This window comes from Apodemus sylvaticus, chromosome 3 (assembly GCF_947179515.1).
Source record: "Apodemus sylvaticus chromosome 3, mApoSyl1.1, whole genome shotgun sequence".
Taxonomy (NCBI): Eukaryota; Metazoa; Chordata; class Mammalia; order Rodentia; family Muridae; genus Apodemus; species Apodemus sylvaticus.
Genome location: NC_067474.1, coordinates 109,314,182 through 109,335,112, shown reverse-complemented (window position 1 = coordinate 109,335,112; position 20,931 = coordinate 109,314,182). Strand labels below are relative to the sequence as shown.

Here is a 20,931-nt window from a genome sequence, read left to right as displayed (position 1 = left end):
AAGAGAAAAACAATAAATGAATGAATGAATAAATAAATAAATACAGACAGACCGGTAGACAGACCGGTAGGTAGGTAGATAGATAGATAGATAGATAGATAGATAGATAGATAGATAGATAGAAATTCACACATTTTCCTCTAATAAACACTAATCCCAGTGGATGAGACCCAGCACATGCCAAGCATCACCTGGTTTTTCTGATATGAAGAACAATAGTGCATAATAGACTATATGAACCCTTTAAGGAATCTAATGAAAGGAATGATCATTTACTTTATAAAATATATGTATACATACACACACTATATATATATATATGATAATTATGATAATTCTATCCTGCGAATGACTTGGAAGCGGGGACGTTATGATGATTGGCACCTGCCATTATACTATATCCTGATATTAATTATGAACTATATTAACTAATCTGCTACCCTTCCCCAATCCCTAGTATGTTTACTCAAAATGCAAAAGGATTCTAATGGAATATGAGTCCTCAACAAAGAAAAGACTGTAACATTTGCATACTCGCTTTTCTTTTGGTCTTTTTATGTGGTGGAGATTGTTGGTTTAAAAAAAAAAGTGTAACTGCTTTAGAGCACACCAAACAGTGTGCAATGAATACAAAGCTGCAGTTGTTCATGCTATAAAGACTAGAATACTGAAAAAGATAGACACTAATGCTTTTATCCTCTGCTCTTTAATTAACATGTGTGAGTTGATTCAATTATTGAATTGGTCAGCACTGAGAGAGAAATAAAGCAATAGAAAACTATGTACTAAGCTAACTAAAAGAAACTAATCTCGAAGTACTTACATTGAAAAAAATATTTTTAATGCCAGAAGTATTTAGGGGTCAAGATGGCCTTTATGTGGTGAGACAGAGACATCTAGTAAAATCTTATTAGAAAATCTCACGCATGTGGTTTGTTTATATGCTAACATAACATAATAAAACTAGCATAACTTTCAAAGTCTATGAAACAAAACACTAACAGTAAAAAGAAGAACCTGACAGGTCTCCAAGCAGAATGGTAACTCTGAAACCAACTGATCAAGCAGACAAAAAACTCCTGAAGAAAAATACAGACAGCTTGAATACTACCACTAAAGACCTTCAGAAACTCAGGGAACCCAACCCCTGATTATGTTGATCACACCTGCATAAATAAGAGACTCTCTGATAAGAAAACACCTAAATCAGAATTCAACAGCAGACTATCTTGCACTTAATGGCAAAACAGCAAAATCCCTACTGAGTTTTGGTCCCCGACCAAGTCTTAAATGAAGTCAGAGAGGCTCCCCTAAGGACCTGTCGATGAATCAGTTGATCAGTGTCTTAATTCTTGTCTCATTCTAGACTTTTGCATGGAGGCTGACTTGTAAGACTCTAGTGTTTTGTGTAGTTCTCTAGCTTAGACAGCTAACTTGTTGCGGTGGTTTGAATATGCTTGGCCCAGGGAGTGGCACTATTAGGAGGTGTGGCCTTGTTGGAGGAAGTGTGTATCACTGAGGGCCATGGGTCATGAGGCCCTTCAGCTCCTCCTGAATCACACCTGCCTGGACACTGCCATGTTCCCATCTTAATAACAACAGACTGAACCTCTGAACCGGTAAGCCAGCCACAATTAAACGTTGTCTGTGTAAGAGTTGCTTTGGTTATGGTGTCTGTTCACACCAGTAAAACTCTAAGACACTTGTGAAAGCAGGGAGTGCCTCTGAACCACACTAAGAAGGCTTTGTTGGTTCTAGGGGGTGGGGAGTTGAGAGAGGAGTATGTACTGTGGCTGCTAACAGAAGGAAAGTTCCCTGTCAGAACTTCCTTGTATAGTCGGGAAAGTGAGTGCCTTTGATGCATGTGATGCCCTAGGCAAACATGGAGGGAGCAAAGTAGAGAGCAAGACACAGAGGAGCAGCACGAACACTGTAAACACATAGCCTCAGGCACGAATCCATCCTGACACTCCACCAAGGAATTTCATTTCTGCAGATTCCAGCTCTCTCATCTATAATTCGGAAATGAAATCTACCATGAAGGCTGTTATGAATGTGAATTGGTAGAAGCCTCAAGGCTCTCATGAAGTCCCTGCCAAATACCAATAAATGACATTACTGGGGTGATGAATCTGTAACACAGATGTGAGTAGCAGCAACTAAAATGGATCACCATGCAGAGAAGGAAGGCAGGGACAGGGACGTAGGTATAGATGGGAGGCTTTACAGCATTCCTTCTTCTCATCCGGACAATTTGGCTGCCCTAGCACACCAAGTTCTTCCTGACTGTGAGAGACTCCTGTGAGAACGTTTCTGATCATTTCAGCTTTGTGGCTTTCTCTGCAGTTTGTTTATGTTTTCTCCCCTTTGTGTGGAGATTGTTTAGTTGAGCGTGGGACTTCTCCCTGAGCATTGTATTCAGAAAGGAACTCAGAATCCTCATAGGCTCCATTCCAATGTAGCTTTTTCCCCCACGACTCTGGACTCTTTTATTATTCCAGACTTGGTCTCTTAGCTCCCTGTTTGAAGGGCACCTCCACACCAAAGGTCTGTGACTGTCCACCTGCATGAATGTCTCCAAGCTGGTTGTTCTTTGCCAAGTACCAGCAAAGGAGTCAAATTGTGTGCGTCCTATAGTATGGGAGCTTGTTATATATTCAGTGTGCATTTATCAAGGCCATATGACTTGCCTGGGTCATATAAACAAGCACCATTTAATAGTGCTGTGGGCCAAACACTGATCTAAACATATTATAAGAGTTTGTTTTTCATAATATCCCTATGACATAAGCACTGCCATTATCCCCATCTTACAAATGAGACTGAGGTTCAGAGAGTTTAAGTAACCTGGCTTAAGGTCACACAGCAATTCCAGGAGAGCCTTCTCTCTCTCTCTCTCTCTCTCTCTCTCTCTCTCTCTCTCTCTCTCTCTCTCCTTTTATTTTGTTTGTTTGTTTTAATGGAGCTGTGGTGGTTTGAATAGGAATGTCTCCCATAGACTCATGTTTTTGAATGTTTGGCTTATAGGAAGTAGAATTATTAGAAGGTGTAGCCTTTTTGAAGAAAGTGTTACTGATGGGACGCATGTTACTGAGCATTTGTGGTCTCTGAAGCTCAAATCAGTCTCCTGCTGCCTTCGGATAAAAGGATCAAAAGGTGAGACTCTCAGCTCCTTGTCAATCACCATATTTGCATGCCTGCTGTCTTGTTTCCCTGCCATGATGATAATAGACTAATCCTGTGAACTGTAAGCCAGTCACAATTAAATGTTTTCCTTTATAAGAGTTGCTGCGGTCACGGTGTCTCTTCTCAGCAGGAAAGCCCTAAGACACTCGCTCATGGGTTTTATGTTAGTGTTCACGAGCCTTCTCAGGCCAACTGCTTCATTTTATGAGTGAGGCTCCTGATCCCTATACTGGAAGATGACATATATAAGATCATGATGGGAAAACTAAGAACACACTTCATTTGTTCACTTAAGAGCAGAAGGGAAAAGACGATGAGAGCAAACATCATATGCAAAGGTATTCTAGATGGAAAGAACTGAGATCTTTGTTGGTCGTTTGGGTTGTTATTGTTAGTGTGAGACACAGGCTCAGGACCAAACTCATCCACCACTGCATCCCTCCCCCATCACTCTTGTCTAAGACAGAGATTTTATCCCTTCACTCAACTCCTTTCCCTCAGGCTTCTCCAGCTCTACTCATCCATCCGTCTGTATTCATGTGCCTACAGGGCCTTACACATTCTAGAATCTAGGTTAGGTGGCCTCGTGGTGACTCTCCAAATAGCCTGCACTTTCCTCATCACAGCCCCGGGCTCTCAGGATAGAAGCTGCGGGGTGGGTGGTGGTGGCACACGCCTTTAATCCCAGCACTGCACTTGACCTTGCAATCGTGCTGGTGCTTAACCTCCTAGGTGCAACACTGAGTTCAAAGAACAATGAGCTCCCTGTCTTACTGGGGTCTTAGTAACACTCATGCATTTGGAAAAGACTAATTTCCAGATGAGAAATTAGTGAAGTTGCCAGAGAAATGTTTTCTTGAAAGTCTCCAATATATGAAATACTCAAAATAATTATAGGAAAACATGAATGTGGGCTAAAGCTGGGAGTCCCTCAGTGGAGGAGTTCCCTAAGATTCACAGAGCTCTGGGTTCAGTCCCCAACACTATACAAACGAGGCATGGTACTGTACTCTTGGAATTCTACTACTTGGGAAGTGGAGCAGAAGTACAAAGGTCATCCTTAGCTACATACTAACCTTGAGGCCAGCATGGATTATATAAGACCCTGTCTCAAAAAGAATGAATTTATGTATTTGATTTCAACTTTTTTCTTGTCTTTTTAAAAAAGCACTCTTATTATTTCGATGTACTCTTATTATTTAGATACAGATGGCTCCCCTCTATCAACTTTATAATCATGATTAGGAGTTTGGTGTTCTATTGTAATTCTCAAAATGAAACTAGGAAAAGAAAAACTTCCATTTCTTCTCCTGGCTCATTCTGAAACAGATCTTTAGATCTAAAACCGTTACAAATTTTATCTGTAACTCACTACCCCAAAAACGAAATCTCCATTGATGTTTGAGCAAACTGCTGTTGATTGTTTTGGATGATGATTTCATTGATTAAAAAAATGAACAAACAAATCCGGTTGGATTGTTGGAGTGTGCAAGCCAATTTAAGCTGTGTTTGGCCCGTCTCAGATGGATTTTCCACATCCTCCCCAGTTGTCTGAGATAGCAGGCAGGGGGGATGAATATATCCTTATCATTCTGTGTTCCTGGACAGGCATGTAAGTTCCCATGAAGGTGTGTATGTATGTGCAGATGTGTGTTCTGGTATGCCCTCACGTGTGTGGGCTCATGTGAAGGCTAAAAGACAACTGCTAGAACTGTTCCTCCAAAACAGGTGCCTGATCTTTTCATTGAGATATGGTATCCTATTCACCTGGAGCCTAAGTATTAGCCCAGGCTAGCTAGCTAGCCATCCTCAGGGTTCCTTCCTATTGGCTCAGCCTCCACTTCCACCTCCAGATTTAAAATTGCAAGCATGAAATTTTTTTACAAGAATTCTGGGATCAAACTCAAGTCCTGTAATCACAGGCAAGCCCTTTGCTGATTGGGCCATCACCTGAGCCCTCCCAAGATATTTTACTACGAAGCACAGTGGCATAAAGACACAGCTTAGAAAGTATTCCTGATACCACAGTCCATACCACCTTCTCTATGGCATGTTCTGCCCCACCACTGAATGGTCAATAGGAAAAGCAGACCAGCCACCAGTCTAAGATGTTCTTACTGTCCAAAATATAGGTGGAAATGTGTCACCTCTTTGTCTAATTTGTATGTGCCTCCACAATTAGGACACACCCTAAAATCCTGAGTGGGAAAACTAATTTCACTGGGTGTGGTCATTCTTGCATTTGGGAGGGTAAAGAAGGAAGATTGCCAAGAGTTTGTAGCCTGCCAGGGCTACATAGACATTGTCTCAAAACAAACTGTTGCAGGATACTTGGCCACACTGTGAACGCCAAGACTGTGCTTTTTTTTTTTTCTGAAGAAAGCTGTTTCTAGTTATGATATGGCTCAGCCTTTGCACATCCCTTTAATCCCTCTGGCTGGAATACAGACCTGCCCTTAGACACTTTTAATCTGAAACAATGGAGGTAAAGTTAGTTTGTAGAAGGAAGCACCCATATTTGAAAGATGTCTAATTGAGTGGCAGACAAAGTGATGAATCAGAGAAAGATTTGACAGAATAGGATGCGCCCAACTCTCAGTGAGAAGGGAGAGGAAAGGGAAGCTATTTGAGGGAGCAACACAAAAAAGGGGGAGAGGCTGTTTTACAGGGACCATTGTACAGAGACAGGTTGAAAAGATAGAACAAGCTAGACACAGGTGAAGACAGAAAGAGTCAGAGAATGAGATGGAGTCAGAAGATCGGAATAGATTGCTAGCGTTAATTTAAGGCCAAGTGGAGCAATTCAAGAGTGGCCCAGAGAGGAAAAACCAGATTGAATCAGTCAGTTAGGAAAGGAGTTTGAGTCAGAACGGCTGTATTGAGCCAGTCAGTGGAGCTCAGAAGTAGCTAGAAAGGGTGGTCTTATTCAGCAGTAAGTCTCAGAGGCTGAAAACATTCTATGCCTAGATTAGATTATATGGAAGCTAGAAGCTTCAAGGACTAAACCTAGGTTTGTAGATAGAGGCACTAAGCCACCGAGATGACAATCACCCAGGCAAATAAAAGCTAGTTTTATAACAAACAAAACACCTAAATAATCAACCAAACAACAAAACCTATGAGATTCCTACTCTCTAATGTGCTGTGATAGCAGCTGAAATTTGACTGTGAACCAGACAGTGCTGATCCCGCTGAAGCACCTCGCTCGATTTTCAGAAGTACATGGAAACCATCTTCATCCTCCCTGATGTTCAAAAAAGGAATTCCTATGACTTCTGTTGAAGAACCTGTCCTGACCTAGACTTAGACCACACGGCTGTCTTCTAGTTTCACATCTCCAACTCTTCTGCTCTGGTTCCAGTGGAAACCCTGTACTTTTAAAGCCAGGGCTCAGAACTGAAGAGAGAACTGTTGAACACTGAGACTGATATACAGAAACTGCTATACAAAGGCCTATGTAGAAGTCATGAACACAGTTTCTGAACTAGGGACCATGAAATCCCATTTCTACTGTTTATGAGCAGCTTATGTTGAATGACTATGTATTAAGTTACTTTATACAGGTGTTATATAAATCAACGTGCTCCTTGGATCAAGCTTCATATACATAGAGACAGACAGACAGGTATTATGTACATACATAATCTTATTTAAAATTTAATATAACTATGTAGGAATTGTTTATACCCATTTCCCAGATAGGGAGAAATGAGACCAACAGATGTTAACTAACTTGTTTCAAGCTGTAAAGCTAGTGAATGATAAAGACTTCACATCTGGAGAATATAAGTGTAAAAGCCATCCCATCTTAACTGTTGCTCACCATCCAAACATGCCTTGTGTCATTTAACTGAATTTAAAATATCCTGTGCCTCTGGGAGCCAGGTTCAGGGTCTGGATGTCTCATTACTGATAGCTTTTAACTCCCAAAACTCTGTTCAATATGCTCTACATATTACCATTCATATCTCATTGAGAATGACCTCAAGACAGCCCCAAGAGGGAATGTTGACACTTTACCCTCTAAGTGAATAGGGCAGAGATCTCAGATCACCGTCATTAGGAATGGGGAAACTCAGCAAACGACACAGGCTTTACACAAATCAAACTCAAATGACATGTGAAAAATAACAGCGCTGCCCATCAGCCATGATAGCTTTGGCTCACCTCATATCCCTTTGTTCAACCTCTGCCCCCCCTGTGGAGAGCTGCGATCCTGGGAATGTCTGCCCTGTGCTTTTCCCACTTGCCCTGATGTCATTTAAAGGTGAACAGTATAGTTTTGCTTAAAAAAAAAAAAAAAAAAAAAAAAAAAAAAAAACTCTTTGTTTGTGAGGAATCGAGATTTTATCACTTTTGACCTTAAACTGAGCTTGCTGCCTCCAAATATTTTCCTTAGTGAACTTAGCAAATTCAGAGAAATGATTTCAGGTGACTGTCAGAGAGGGGGCTTGGCTCTAAACTCTCGCTACTCAGGATACAGTCTGTGGTAGAGTGGGCACTTGTCTTTGGGCCCTTTGATTCAAACACAGGAGTCTCGGGGCCTGTTTAGCAAACTTCTGAGCCAGAGTCTCCGTTTAGAAAGAGCCACAGGTGACCTGTATATACCTTCAAGGACCAAAAAGGCCCTGCGAGAGCCAGTGAGATGGCTCAGCAGGTAAAGGCAGCCGCTGCCAAGTTCGGTCACCTAAGTTTGATCCCTGTGTGGATCAAATGTGTAGAGAGGACACCAACTTCACAAAGTTGTCCTCTGACCTCTACACCCATGCTGTATGGTTACAGACAAACAGACACACAGACATACAGACATACACACACACACACACACACAGACACACACACATACCACAATCAAAACTAAAAGAAATAAAAGCTCTAAAGATTCTTAAATCAAAATGTGGAGAGGCATCAGTTTTATCATTTAACATAAATCCCTGAGAGGTATGGAATATGGATCAGTGGTTAAAGACACGTGTTCTAGCAGAGGACCTGCATTCAGTTCCCTGCATGTACATGGTGGCTCACAACTGTCTGTAACTCGAGTCCCAGGGAACTTGCACCCTCTTCTGGCTTCTACAGGAAGCAGGCACACAGCCATACATATTTGCACATTAAAAAAAAAAAACTTTTAAAAGAAAAAAATTAAACCCTTGAAAGTCCTTAACAATCTCTTTATCTCACAAAGTGACAACCCTTGAACCTTGTAGTTAGGCAACAAAAACTTTCCAAGGATATCTTTATTTGAGGCATGAGGCATCCCAAGAAGGTAGTTGAAGGGTGAGGAGTCAGATTGCTCCTTGGAAATCAAGGCAAGATCATCACAGCATGAAATCTGTGCCTTCCTCATAGAAGACAGCATCAAATCTGTCAGACATATCCATGTCCAGGAGCCTCAGAGCACATCACTGATTAATGTGTTCTCTCTCTCCCTCTCCCTCCCCCTTCCCCTCCCCCTCCGCCTCTGCCTCCCCTCCCCCTCCCCCTCTCTTTCCCCTTACTTCTCTCCCTCTCCTTCTCCCTCCCCCTCTCCCTCCCCCTTTCCCTCCCCCTCCCCCATCCCTCTCTTCCCTCCCTCTCTCCCTCCCCCTCTCCCTCTTCTCCCCTCCCTTTCTGTTTCTCTCTCCCACTAAAAGAAGCATTCTTTGTAAGCCAGAATGGTGGCTTACAAAGAGGGTCCTGGTTTCTCATTCAAGTTTGTAGGACCCCTCGCTCAGATTCTAAGCTCAGCCATTTGACTCCTCCAAGGGCCATCAAATGAGGCATAAGCAATAGCACACAGGTCCCAGTTTAGAGTTCAAGAAGTCCCAAGTTGGATTTGTTCTCTTCCTCCTCTTTCATCTCCGTGAGAACATACCTGGGTTAGCCTGCTATACACAATAGACATACTGAGCCAAGCCAAGTTCCTCCACCCAAGGTCAGTCCAATAAAGCTATAGCTAATCAACACTACATAGTTTTGTAAGCCCAATTTTTTTAAGCTACAATTGTTTATAGCTGTGTGCCTATTTATGGCTATGTTTCATAATATTTTGTTCAAAGATTTAATTAAATAAATCATTAATAATGATTAATAATGATCATATGTAATTGTTTTAACTACATTACATCAACTATAAATTATATAAAATAAATAGTAATAATAAATAAGTAATTGTTTAAAATAAAAGCATCATTGATATAAGAAACCAATTAAATTGGGTTATTAAATTGGGTTACAGGTACATACTTCCCATTTAATTTGTCTATTTTTAATTAATTTATTAATTTTAAGGAGTTTTCAGATCATCTATGTGTATGAGTGTTTTACCTGCATGTATGTGTGTGTAACTGTTGCCTGTTGCCCTCAAAGGTCAGAAAGCACATTGGATGATTGGGACCCACCGCGTGTGGGTCAATCCAGGCCTTCTGAGAGAGCAACAACTGCTCTTAACCTCTGAGCTCTCTCCAGCTATGAGTGTGTGTGTGTGTGTGTGTGTGTGTGTGTTTGTACAAATGCATGCAGGTGGTCTCAAAGGCCAGAAGAGAGTGTCAAGATATTTTAGCCCTGGTGTTACAGGCACTGTGAGCCTCCTGAGGAAGGTCCTGGAAACCATGCCTAGCTCTTCTACGAGAAAAGTGAGTACTCCAGACTGCTCAGCCAGCTTTCCCGCTTCCCTTTCGAAAAAATTTAGGCCATTTTTTTAAAACATAAACTTCCTTTAGGAACATTTATAAACAGACCAAAAAATTAAATAAAGAAAACACATGAGCAATGTTAAAATAGGCAATATCTTTAGCAAAGAATTTCATATCATATACATGCAGCATATACGTGCAGCATATACATGCAGCATATACGTGCATAACATTATGAGACAGTTTGAATGTACAATATATTTCATTTCATATATGTTTCATTTCATATTATGAACTAGACATGATGTATAAAAAGGGTTTGAACCGACTGACTGGTCCCAGTCCAGGGAGAGGGTTAGACTGAGTTGTATCTTTCATCTCTAACATTCTGTGTAATCATAGATAATCAACTCTGAGGAAGATGGTGTCTTTAATTTCTACACTCAGGCAGTTTGTGCAACCTCAAAGACAACAGTTGTCAAAATGTGTGTGTACCCCAGTGAATCCAAGCTGTCCAGCATTTAGAGCATGTTACCTTGTTGACACATCTTGATGGTTCGTATCCTTATAGCCTGTCCTCGAACTCGACCTTCGCAGAAATAAGCACCATTAATCTTACTGGCCTTTTCTCTTTTCCAAACAACTTTTTTCGCCCATTCTCTGGTCACATCTTGAGTAACTTCTAGTGGATCTTGGTGCTGGTTCATTAAGGCTTCAAAGTCCCTTCCTATGGTGATGGGCTCGTGGGGGTGCCACCCAGAGGCAATGCAGGTGAGGGATGTTTCATCATCAGACACAAGAGGTAGGGAATTGATCAAGATCAGGTCCATGGCTCCTTCTACTAGTCCTGAAAAGAAAGAGAGAGCATCATGCATGGCAGCCATTAGCAAGACTCCGCAAGTAAAGCTTCTCTTGCTTAAAGTCTCATTTAAAAATAGTCATAGGATCTCTTAGGGTCTGCACGGGATCCATCCTACAGGCAGGCACCAAACCTTGACACTATTACTGATGCTATGTTGCGCTGCAGACTGGAGCCTAGCATGGCTGTCCTCTGAGAGACTCTACCAGCAGCTGACTGAGACAGATACAGATACAGCCAAGCATTGGACTGAAGTCGGAGACCCCTATGGAAGAGTAGGGAAAGGATTGAAGGAACTGAAGGGGATGGCAGCCCCATAGGAAGACTACAGTCTCAACTAACCCAGACCCCTAGGAGCTTTCAGAAACTGAGCCACCAACCAAAGAGCATACATGGGCTGGTCCAAGGCCCCTGGAACATGTAGCAGACAACCTCCTTGTCTGGCCTCAATGGGATACACCTACTCCTGTAGAGAGTTGATGGCCCCCCTTGGGAGGGGCACCCTCTCAGAGGTGAAGGGAAGGCAGATGGGGAAAAGAACTCTGCAAGGAGGGACCTAGAGGGGCAACATTAGGGATGTAAATAAATAATTAATTAATAAAAAATAGTTATATGAACAATCATTTTAAAATGCTCTGATCATGTGCCTGTATTACACTGGACAAAATCAAAACTCTTTACCAAGGTATCAAGTCTTTTCATTTGCTAGACTTTATTACCTCTACTTCCCCACTGCATACCTCATCTACCATAGACTTGAACAATATTTGTGTGTATGTGTACAAGCATTTATGCATGCATGCATATGCTCTACTATATTGATTGTGACATAGTTAGGCATGAATTAAATGCTTGCTCAATTGAGCAAAATAATGAAGGTAATATAATATTATTAATAAATTATCATTATTAGTTCTTAATTCATGAATTTATTTTATCATACTGCCCACTCAGTACCCTAAAGGTATATAGCATGTATATCCACTTTTGCTAATTTTATAGACCTTCATTTTAAAAAATATTATTAAAGAAACCTCAGAAGGGGGGGCACCAAAATGTGTCAGTGTCACATAAATGGTGACGAAAGAGACTTCATCTTGGAGTAGTTTAGACCAAGAGCAAGGCCATCCCTATCTTTCTCCCTATGTTTTCAATCTGTGTGAACTTGGTTTGTGGTCTGTCCGTGTTACCTGTCTGATGTACATGTCTGATTTGTGTCTGTCCTACCTGCCTGTCTGTGTTCCCTGTTGTAACAAAGGGCTCTGCTTGGTAATTACTGAACAGCACAGAAAACATAGTAGGGGAAGGAATGCAGGATACTTTTTGACATGAATTTTAAGAGGTGTGACGTTCTGAGTCAGAGTCTCCATGAGATAAAAACAGGTCGTCCATTGCCTGCCAGTGCATGGCCAGCCAGGCTGCCAGGGCAGAGTTGCCCTCCCAAGGGCAGGAACATACCAGTTTGTTTTTCAATATTTCCTGCAACAAGTGTTGAACCAACGTGTTGGGCAAGAATCCATTAGAAATTTAAGATTATTAGACTGAGAGTTAGAGTTTTATTTTATTTCTCTCTTTTTTTTTAAAGTGAGTAGCTGGGTAGCTCTGGGTAGCTCAAGTCACATGAATTCAAGCACAGGAATTGAAACACAGAAAGCAGTCTCTGAGGTCCCCTGCTGTGGAGAACAAAGTCTGCTCTGAATCAGAGAGCTCTAGAATGGAAGTTGCCTACTTCCTGGGGCAGAGATTGACTGAACTGTGAATTTGTAAAATTGGGATTATTTGCTTTTAGGATAGATTTATATACAGATTTTGTCCGAATCACCTGGGGAATTTTGCCTGCAATTCAGAACAAGGATAGGGAAAATTAGTCACTGACTTCAAGTAGAGAGGGCAGTAAACAGGTATTAATAAAATAGATGTCTGTGGCTCCAGGCAGAGAGCCAAACAGCTAGATGGTATAATAAGATGGCTGCTCCAGTCAGAGAGCTTAACAAGTAAAAACGTCCTGCTTTCTATAGGCAGATATTAGTGAACGTTTGAATTAATAGCTTTAAAGATAATATAAAGATATATTGCTCTAATAAGCCTTATAGGATACTCAAATTCTGTCTGACATGGGCTCCACAGGAATTTGGGGCTATTATCCTGCATGGCAAAATAGAAAAGAATAGGCACACACAGTATTTTAGTTTACTTCATTTGTTTTGGATTGTTTTAACTTTTAAAAATGTGTGCGATTTTGAGTTTTGTGGTTATATTAATCCTCTGGGAAAGAGATCAAAATAAAGGTTTTTCTGGTTACTGGCTAAAGGATACGCTAATTTGGGAGAAAGGTTTTATCTTTGCATTTTTAGAAAAGGTGATTAGTCTCTATACACCTTCCAGCGTGATGTGGATCAGAAATGATGAAGGGAAACTCCCAGAGAACTAGATTCCAGAGAATCAAACACAAAGGTTATCTTCATGATACTAAAATTTTGTTTTGAGATTTGTATATTACAGAATATGCAGCCTTGGTGAGTCTCATTGTCAGACACGGTGAACAGACCTGCTTAAACTCCTGATGTTTTAGACTTTCAGGCAGATCCAGTCAGGACACAGACATCAGAGACTAAATCAATAGTTGGTGTGGTCTTCTTAAGGCCAACCAACTCCACTATTTTCCCTATCCTTCCCTCCTTCTTCAAATGTATCTCACTGGGCGGTGGGTGGTGGTGGTGGTGCACACCTTTAATCCTAGCACTTGGGAGGCAGAGGCAGGCAGCCAGGGCTACACTGAGAGACTCTGTCTCAAAAAACAAAAAACAAAAAAAAAGTATCTCATTGCCCGTATTCAGCTTGAAGAAGTTATGAAGAGTGGTCGCCCAGTTCCCAAGGCTTTGGGGCTGGAGGGGGTTATTATAGGTTGTCTTTCTAGGGAATATAGAAATAGACGAGGGAGGAATAGCTAGAATTGATTGCATAGCCATAATCTCATTTGGTAGAAATCTTTTAATTGTTACTGCGTTGAAGCCATAGTTTCTTGTTTTGGTACAGAATTTAGTTTGATGCAAAAATCAAGGTTTTCATTGGTATAAATTTCTTCTATTGATACAAAACTTTTAAAAGTACAGGGCTTAGACCCAGTCCTTCCATAACTGTTATTAGAAACTGATCTGAGATGTTAATCTGTGGATTAAGAACCAAATAGCAAATTCATGGCTCTGAGCTTATTGTTAGGGTGTTTTCAGGTATTTTAATTAGAAATAGCTGAGAGTAGTTAATGGACAACAGACCAGATTACTTTACTTTACATAGAAAGCTGTTTTACAAAAACGTCAGAAACCCACAGAATGTGACATTTAATGCTATGTATTCACTTGTTGTTGAGACAACTCTGCTCCTTACAGCATTCCCTCTCTTGGATTCAAAGAAAGTTTAAATTATTGAAGAGATTAGAGAGGTGATGACTATGGGAACTTATTTCCCTCTGGGCCTTATTTACCTCATCTTTACAATGGTGCGGGTAAGTCCTATGCCTCATAAAGACTAAATACCATAAAATACTTACAGGTTATGTCAGTCACACACACGCACACACACAGCCCTAGCATGATGATCATAGTCCATTTCCCTTTTCTCTATTTCTTGAATGCCCAACACCAAACCTCACCCCCACTGCCTGACCTTTAACTTTTATTCAAGAAACAAGAAAACTACATTTACATTTTAAAAACTGAAAACCTGGGCTAGGGGAATAATTCAGCGGTAGAGTGCTTGCCTGGCTTCCTGGAGGGCATAGTTTTCAATCCCAAGCATGGGGCAGGGGTAGACAGGTAGCTAGATGGGCTGACAGACTTGGGAAAAACAACATCTTTGTTGTTGTTGATGATGATGTTATTGTTTCGCTTTCTCTGATTTTCTCTACCCATTCACAAGCCCCTCCTCCTACCTCCTTCTCCCCCAGACCTGCCTCTCATCCAGTTTCTCTGGCCTTTTAATTCTTAGATTACAAGGGGACAGAAACGAATGTCATGGTTTTTTACAGAATGTCACAGAAAGGTGGCCACGGACGGGAAGCAGACTGGAGTTTATTTACCAGATCTTGCTTGAGCACTGAGCACAGTACTCATCATACAGTTTGTTTTCCAGGTCAGTTGCCAGTGTTTGCTGCCTGCAGTGGTGTTCTGCCGATGTCTTTACTAGGAGATTCTCTATCTGATTAACTAGAAAGAAGAATTTCAAGGCCAACTCAATATAAGTAGGACTTGTAGTTAGTTACATTTCATGCATGAGGATGAGAGGGTATGGACCTCGCATAGTTTGCCAAACTTAATCTTGAAGCGTCTCTCCTACTTCTTACCTGTAAGGTCTCTGGAAAATGGGAAGCTGGGGATAATGTTTCGGCTTCATTTTGTTGCTTTGACCAAGAACAACTTCAAAGGAAGAGTTTACACTTCCGGGTCAAGGCTGATCTTTAAGGGAAGCCAGGGCAGAGACTTAAGCAAGGACCCTAAGCAGATCTTGTGGAGGACCGCTGCCTGTTAGCTTGCTCTCTTGCTTAGCTAGCTTTCTTATATAGCCAGGGCCTTCTGCCTCAGGGCCAGTGCTGTGTGGGCGTGGCCCTCTTATATCGAGTAATAAGCAAGATAACCCTCCTCAAACACAGCCATAGGTCAGGCTGATCCAGGCAATTCTTCAATAGAAACTTCTCAGATGGCTCTAGACTGCATCCAATTGACAGTCAATGCCAACCCAGACAGATCATAAAGTTGTTACAGATAGGAAGAGCCAGAAAAATCTCACAGTGAAATCACAGCCTCCAAAAATAGCTCCAGCTCACACCTCCTCTTCCATAGACAAACGCAGCCAAGCCCCTGTCCTGTCGGAGCACTGCCTCACCTCCTGCTGGCCTCACTTTAGGCATGGCCCACTGAAGGTCTTCCTCAGGAAGGAAACGCTCTCATTCCTCTACTGCAGCTCCATCCAGCCCCATCTCTAGGTCCAGTCAACCGACTCGCCAGAAGTATGAGATCTGCTCTCCTCATTGGCACTGAGCACGGCTCACTTTACAACTTTAGGAAATAACAGACAACACAGTTGGCAAGAAACGACCAACTAGGTCTGAATCAGGTCTTTACGATCTTGTCCCTCACAGCTACTTCTCCTTATGGCCAATGCTGAAAAGTGAAATTGTGTACTCAGGAGTCTGAACTTGGTTCACCTTTGCCACCTTTTTCAATATATCAATTTTATCAGTCCTCTTCCATCTGTGAGGTCTGCTATCATCACTAACAGGAACCATTTATGACAGAGAGACCATTTATGCTGAAGCTGGGATTACATATATGGGCTCTTGGAAGCAAAGTACCTACTAGCTTCCTAGAATATGTATATAAAACCATCTGTTTCATTTTCTCAAAGTAATATCTATGTCTGCATAGATCTAAATAACTTTTAGAAGGTGATACATGAAAGTAAGTTCAGGTTGACCTAGCAGGGAAATACTGAGTGGTCAGGAGGAAATGCTGACAGGAAATCTTTCACCATCTACTTATATGTGCAAAATCACCTACACCTAAAAAGCGCATGTCAAAAGAGTAAATGTCATTGCAGTCCCCTGAAGAAGGTCAAGGGCCACAAACAGCTCTTCTGGAGGAGGCCCTCACTACTCCTGTCATGGCCATGTCTTTAGCAATCCTTGAGAAGCTGTAGCACATTGTTTCCTGGCATTTAACATCCACACTGACAAGTGGCTTTTGCTTTCACTTCCGTTACAGGGATGAAGAATGAACACATTTCTGGGAGGTGTTGAAGAAAGCGGGCACTGGTCTCACCAAGAGAACCGTGAGGAGGAATGTGTGAACCCCGGTATGGCATCCACCTTGGGTGCAGGAGCCCAGACAGGATGCTAAGGATAGAAAATGCAGCCATCTGCTGGCCAGCCATCTGGAAATGAGTTCAGTGGAGATCTGGAGTAACTGAGGAGAATGAGAGTCAACAGTGAGTGATATGCCACATCTGGGTCTTCACATCCAAGGCCAGCACACGAGGACCGTTGGCTGCAGAAGCCATAGCATGGGTGGGTCCAGGAAGAGATGAATTGGTAATACCTTTTTATTTTTAGTAGTTTATATAGCAAAGGGCTATAGAAATATGTGTCTCTTGTCATTTATCCCCACACCCGTTTACTTTCTTGACTCACATTTAAATAACACATCTTCTTTTTCAGTTTTTGCATTGATTACATAGAATGTGACAGCACACAGCAATGCTGGGGGCAGGGAAAGCTTACAATCTAAATTAATAAAGAGAAAGAGGATGGTAGTTAGAGGCCCCTTATATTGGGCATGACTGTAGCCTATGGCTTTTTAAAAATCTTTCCTTTTTGTTTTACTATATATTTGTGTGTGTGTGTGTGTGTGTGTGTGTTGACATGTGTGATGTGTTGTATATGTGGAGGCCAGAGGACAACTCGTAGAAGTTGATTCTCTTCTACCATGTGGCTTCCAGGATCAAAGTCAGGTCATCAGACTTGGAAGCCAGAGCCTTTACTCACTGATGCGTCTTGCAGACTTGTCAAAGAAGCCTTCTACAGATGCTATAGGAGATGTGGCAGCAACAGCACAGCTCGTGAAATACACGGCACATGTTGTGAAGAATATTTTCCTGAGAGTAGCTGTCAAAAGGAAGATCTTTCAGGGCTGAGGAGATGGCACAGTGGGTACAAGCCAGAAGGAGGACCTGAGGCATTGAGTTAGAAACCCCAACACCTGTGTAAAAAGCCAGACATGACCCTGTGTGCCAATAATTCCAGCAGTGGGGGTTCAGTTGCATATGTAGAGTGCGTATGCATTTGAATGTATATGAGTGTAAGGAATATAGGGTAACCTCAGGCGCTGTTCCTCTAGAGCCAACCCCTTGTTGTTTGAAATGGGATCTCTCAATGATACCTGGGTTGTTGATTAGATTAACTTCACTGTCCAAGCAAGCCCTAGGGATCTGCCTGTCTCAGCCTCTCCAGCTCTGGGAAGAATGTAGCAGCATACGTTTTACAAGGGTACTGGGAGTTGGACTCGGGTCTCCATGCTTACATAGCAAGCACTTTACCAACTGAGCTATCTCTCCAACTCCTCTTTTTGTTTTTAAATCATGCTGGGACTTGAACTCAGGACCAGAACAAGAACTCTCTATTGAGGTATATGCCAGCCCTTAACATTTGTCTTCACAATTAGATTTTCTTCCACTTGATATTTCTTTGCATAGTAATTAACAACACTATGGAAATGAAAATCTTTTTTTTAAAGATTTATTTATTTTATGTTTGTGAATATGCTGTCGCTCTCTTCAGACACACCAGGAGAGGGCACCAGACGCCATTACAGATGGTTGTGAGCCACCATGTGGTTACTGGGAATTAAACTCAGGACCTCTGGGAGAGCAGTTGGTGCTCTCAAACCACTGAGCCATTTCTCTAGCCCAAAAGTCTTTTTCATTAGAAGTTGTCATAGGATGACTTTGGACCTGAATCAACACCTGTATGATCAAATTAAGTTGAACTCAAACTTGAAGAAATAATCATGCTTTTAAACTTGATTTCAAGGAATCATTATTTTTTTTTCTTAAAAGGAGCTCTTGAAGTTTCTGAGAATAAAAAGGAGTAAAATGACAGAATGTGTTCCAAACTGCCTCCTTCCCACACACATAGACACAGTCCTCCTGAGCTTCTCAAATCTTCCTGTGTTTTTACTCAGACTCTATATTTGATTTTTATTTGACAAGAATGATACTGCTTTATTAAATATTGTCAAAAGTCATCAATTTAACTCCCTTTTCAAACAGATAAGCAAAAGCTTCAGTCATGGATGTCAATGAGAATTTATTCCACTGTAAATCAGCAATAGCATACTCTATAAAAGTTAGACCCCAGAAAGCCAAATAGCCCTATTAAAAATGGGGTACAGAGCTAAACAAAGAATTTTCACCCGAAGAACTTCAGATGGCTGAGAAGCATCTTAAAAAATGCTTAACTTCATTAGTCATTAGGGAAATACAAATCAAAACAACCCTGAGATTTCACCTTACACCAGTCAGAATGGCTAAGATTAAAAATTCAGGAGACAGCAGGTCTTGGCGAGGATGTGGAGAAAGAAGAACACTCCTCCACTGCTGGTGGTGTTGCAAATTGGTACAACCACTCTGGAAATCAGTCTGGCGGTTCCTCAGAAAACTGGGCATGTCACTTCCGAAAGATCCTGCTATACCACTCCTGGGCATATACCCAGAGGATTCCCCAGCATATAATAAGGATAAATGCTCCACTATGTTCATAGCAGCCCTATTTATAATATCCAGAAGCTGGAAAGAACCCAGGTATCCCTCAACAGAAGAATGGATGCAAAAAATATGGCATATATACATAATGGAGTACTATTCAGCCATTAGAAACAATGAATTCATGAAATTCTTAGACAAATGGATGGAGCTGGAGAACATCATACTAAGTGAGGTAACCCAGTCTCAAAAGATTAATCATGGTATGCACTCACTAATAAGTGGTTATTAGCCTAGAAAATTGGAATACCCAAAACATAATCCACACATCAAATGATGTACATGAAGAGCGGAGGAGTGGCCTGGTTCTGGAAAGACTCAGTGAAGCAGTATAGAGCAAAATCAGAACAGGGAAGTGGGAAGGGGTGGATGGGAGAACAGGGGGAGGGAAGAGGGCTTATGGGATTTTCGGGGAGTGGGGGGGGGCAGAAAAGGGGAACTCATTTGAAATGTAAATAAAAAAATATATTGAATAAAAAAAACCATACTCCATAGAGCACACTCCATAGAGCACACTCCATAGAACACACTCCATACTCCATAGGACATACACCATAGAACACACTCCATAGAGTATACTCAATAGAACACACTCCATAAACATACTCCATAGAATATACTCTATATAGCATACTCCATAGACCATAGAGCACACTCCAGATACAGTGACACACAGTTCCAATAATCAACTTCTGATGAACTGAGTCCTCAACCTTGAAGGACTGGCAAGCTCATCAGATGTTAAATGGTTCTCCTTTTGTAACAGAGAAAGGTATCTGAAAGTCATATGCATTTCAAATGACTATTGGTTCTGTCTTATCCCAAAGAACTTCAAAGACCAGGTGAAGGGCTATGAACCCCAAAAGGCCTTAGCTAAAAAGCAGTTTTGGAATTTAGATCTCCTGTAATGAGCCAAGGAAACCAAAGATAGTGCAAAAGCTACGTAGAACAGTTGGGCAATTGTTTGAAGAAATTATAAGAGGAAAATTATCCATAAAAAATGTATGTCCGTTAAATAAACACTATTTATTAAATGGTCGGCCTTGGAGATTACAACTCCCCCATGGCTTACAAACAAAGATGAAAGACAGATATGTAAAATGAATCACACTGATAAATATAATATTAGTACTATGATAGGGCCGGGCAGTGGTGGCGCACGCCTGTAATCCCAGCACTCTGGGAGGCAGAGGCAGGCGGATTTTTGAATTTGAGGCCAGCCTGGTCTACAGAGTGAGTTTCAGGACAGCCAGGGCTATACAGAGAAACTCTGTCTCAAAAAAAAAAAAAAAAGTACCATGATAGGAAATTGCACACCTCTACAGGGTGATTTAAGACCTGACTGTCATGGGAAAGGAGAGTTTGTAGATATTTAGCATAAAATATCTAGGACAAAGCAAAAGAGGATTTGAATTACTGAGGCTATGCAAGACATAAAAAGGCAGAATGATTTTTCTAGAAGGATAACCACTGGTCAGGATTTAAAAAAAAATAGAAGAATTGTCTTCTGAAGTCTTCTTAAATTTGTCCTACAGTTAACATTAAATTATACTTGTTGCATCCTAAAACCTATGGTAAGTTAGGTTTAGAATGTTTCTGCCTTCTCGGCTCCACGGAAGGAATCCAGGACCCCAAGCCTGTTTTCCGCAGCACCACACCTTTCCTCTTTGTTCTCTGTGATCCTTTTAGGCATACGGCAAGTGTTTGAGCAATGGCTTCTTCCTCAAAGTTTCTTCTAAGATATTAGACATCTAACAGGATGATACACCACAATGCACAAGACCGGAAATAACAAAGGAAATTACTAACGTGTAACTAGGAGTTGAGAATCAGGCAAGTGCACTGTGGAAGTGACTAGGCTGTGTCTCTATAACAAACTATTTTTATCCAGGACTTATGTCAAGCCAGCTTCTTCCAGGGGCATTCCCACTTTCCATCTCTGCTTTCTAGCCAAATGAA

General features: G+C 41.4%; 1 protein-coding gene across 2 annotated transcripts in view; it reads right to left on the bottom strand.

The window, feature by feature from the left end:
- Positions 1-20,931, bottom strand: part of Tek (TEK receptor tyrosine kinase) — a 119,280-nt gene that overhangs the window by 66,793 nt on the left and 31,556 nt on the right. For both annotated transcript variants that reach the window (XM_052176765.1, XM_052176766.1), the window contains exon 2: positions 10,336-10,647. In XM_052176765.1, the coding sequence (XP_052032725.1) occupies positions 10,336-10,647 (312 nt within the window). The remainder of the gene's footprint in view (positions 1-10,335; positions 10,648-20,931) is intronic.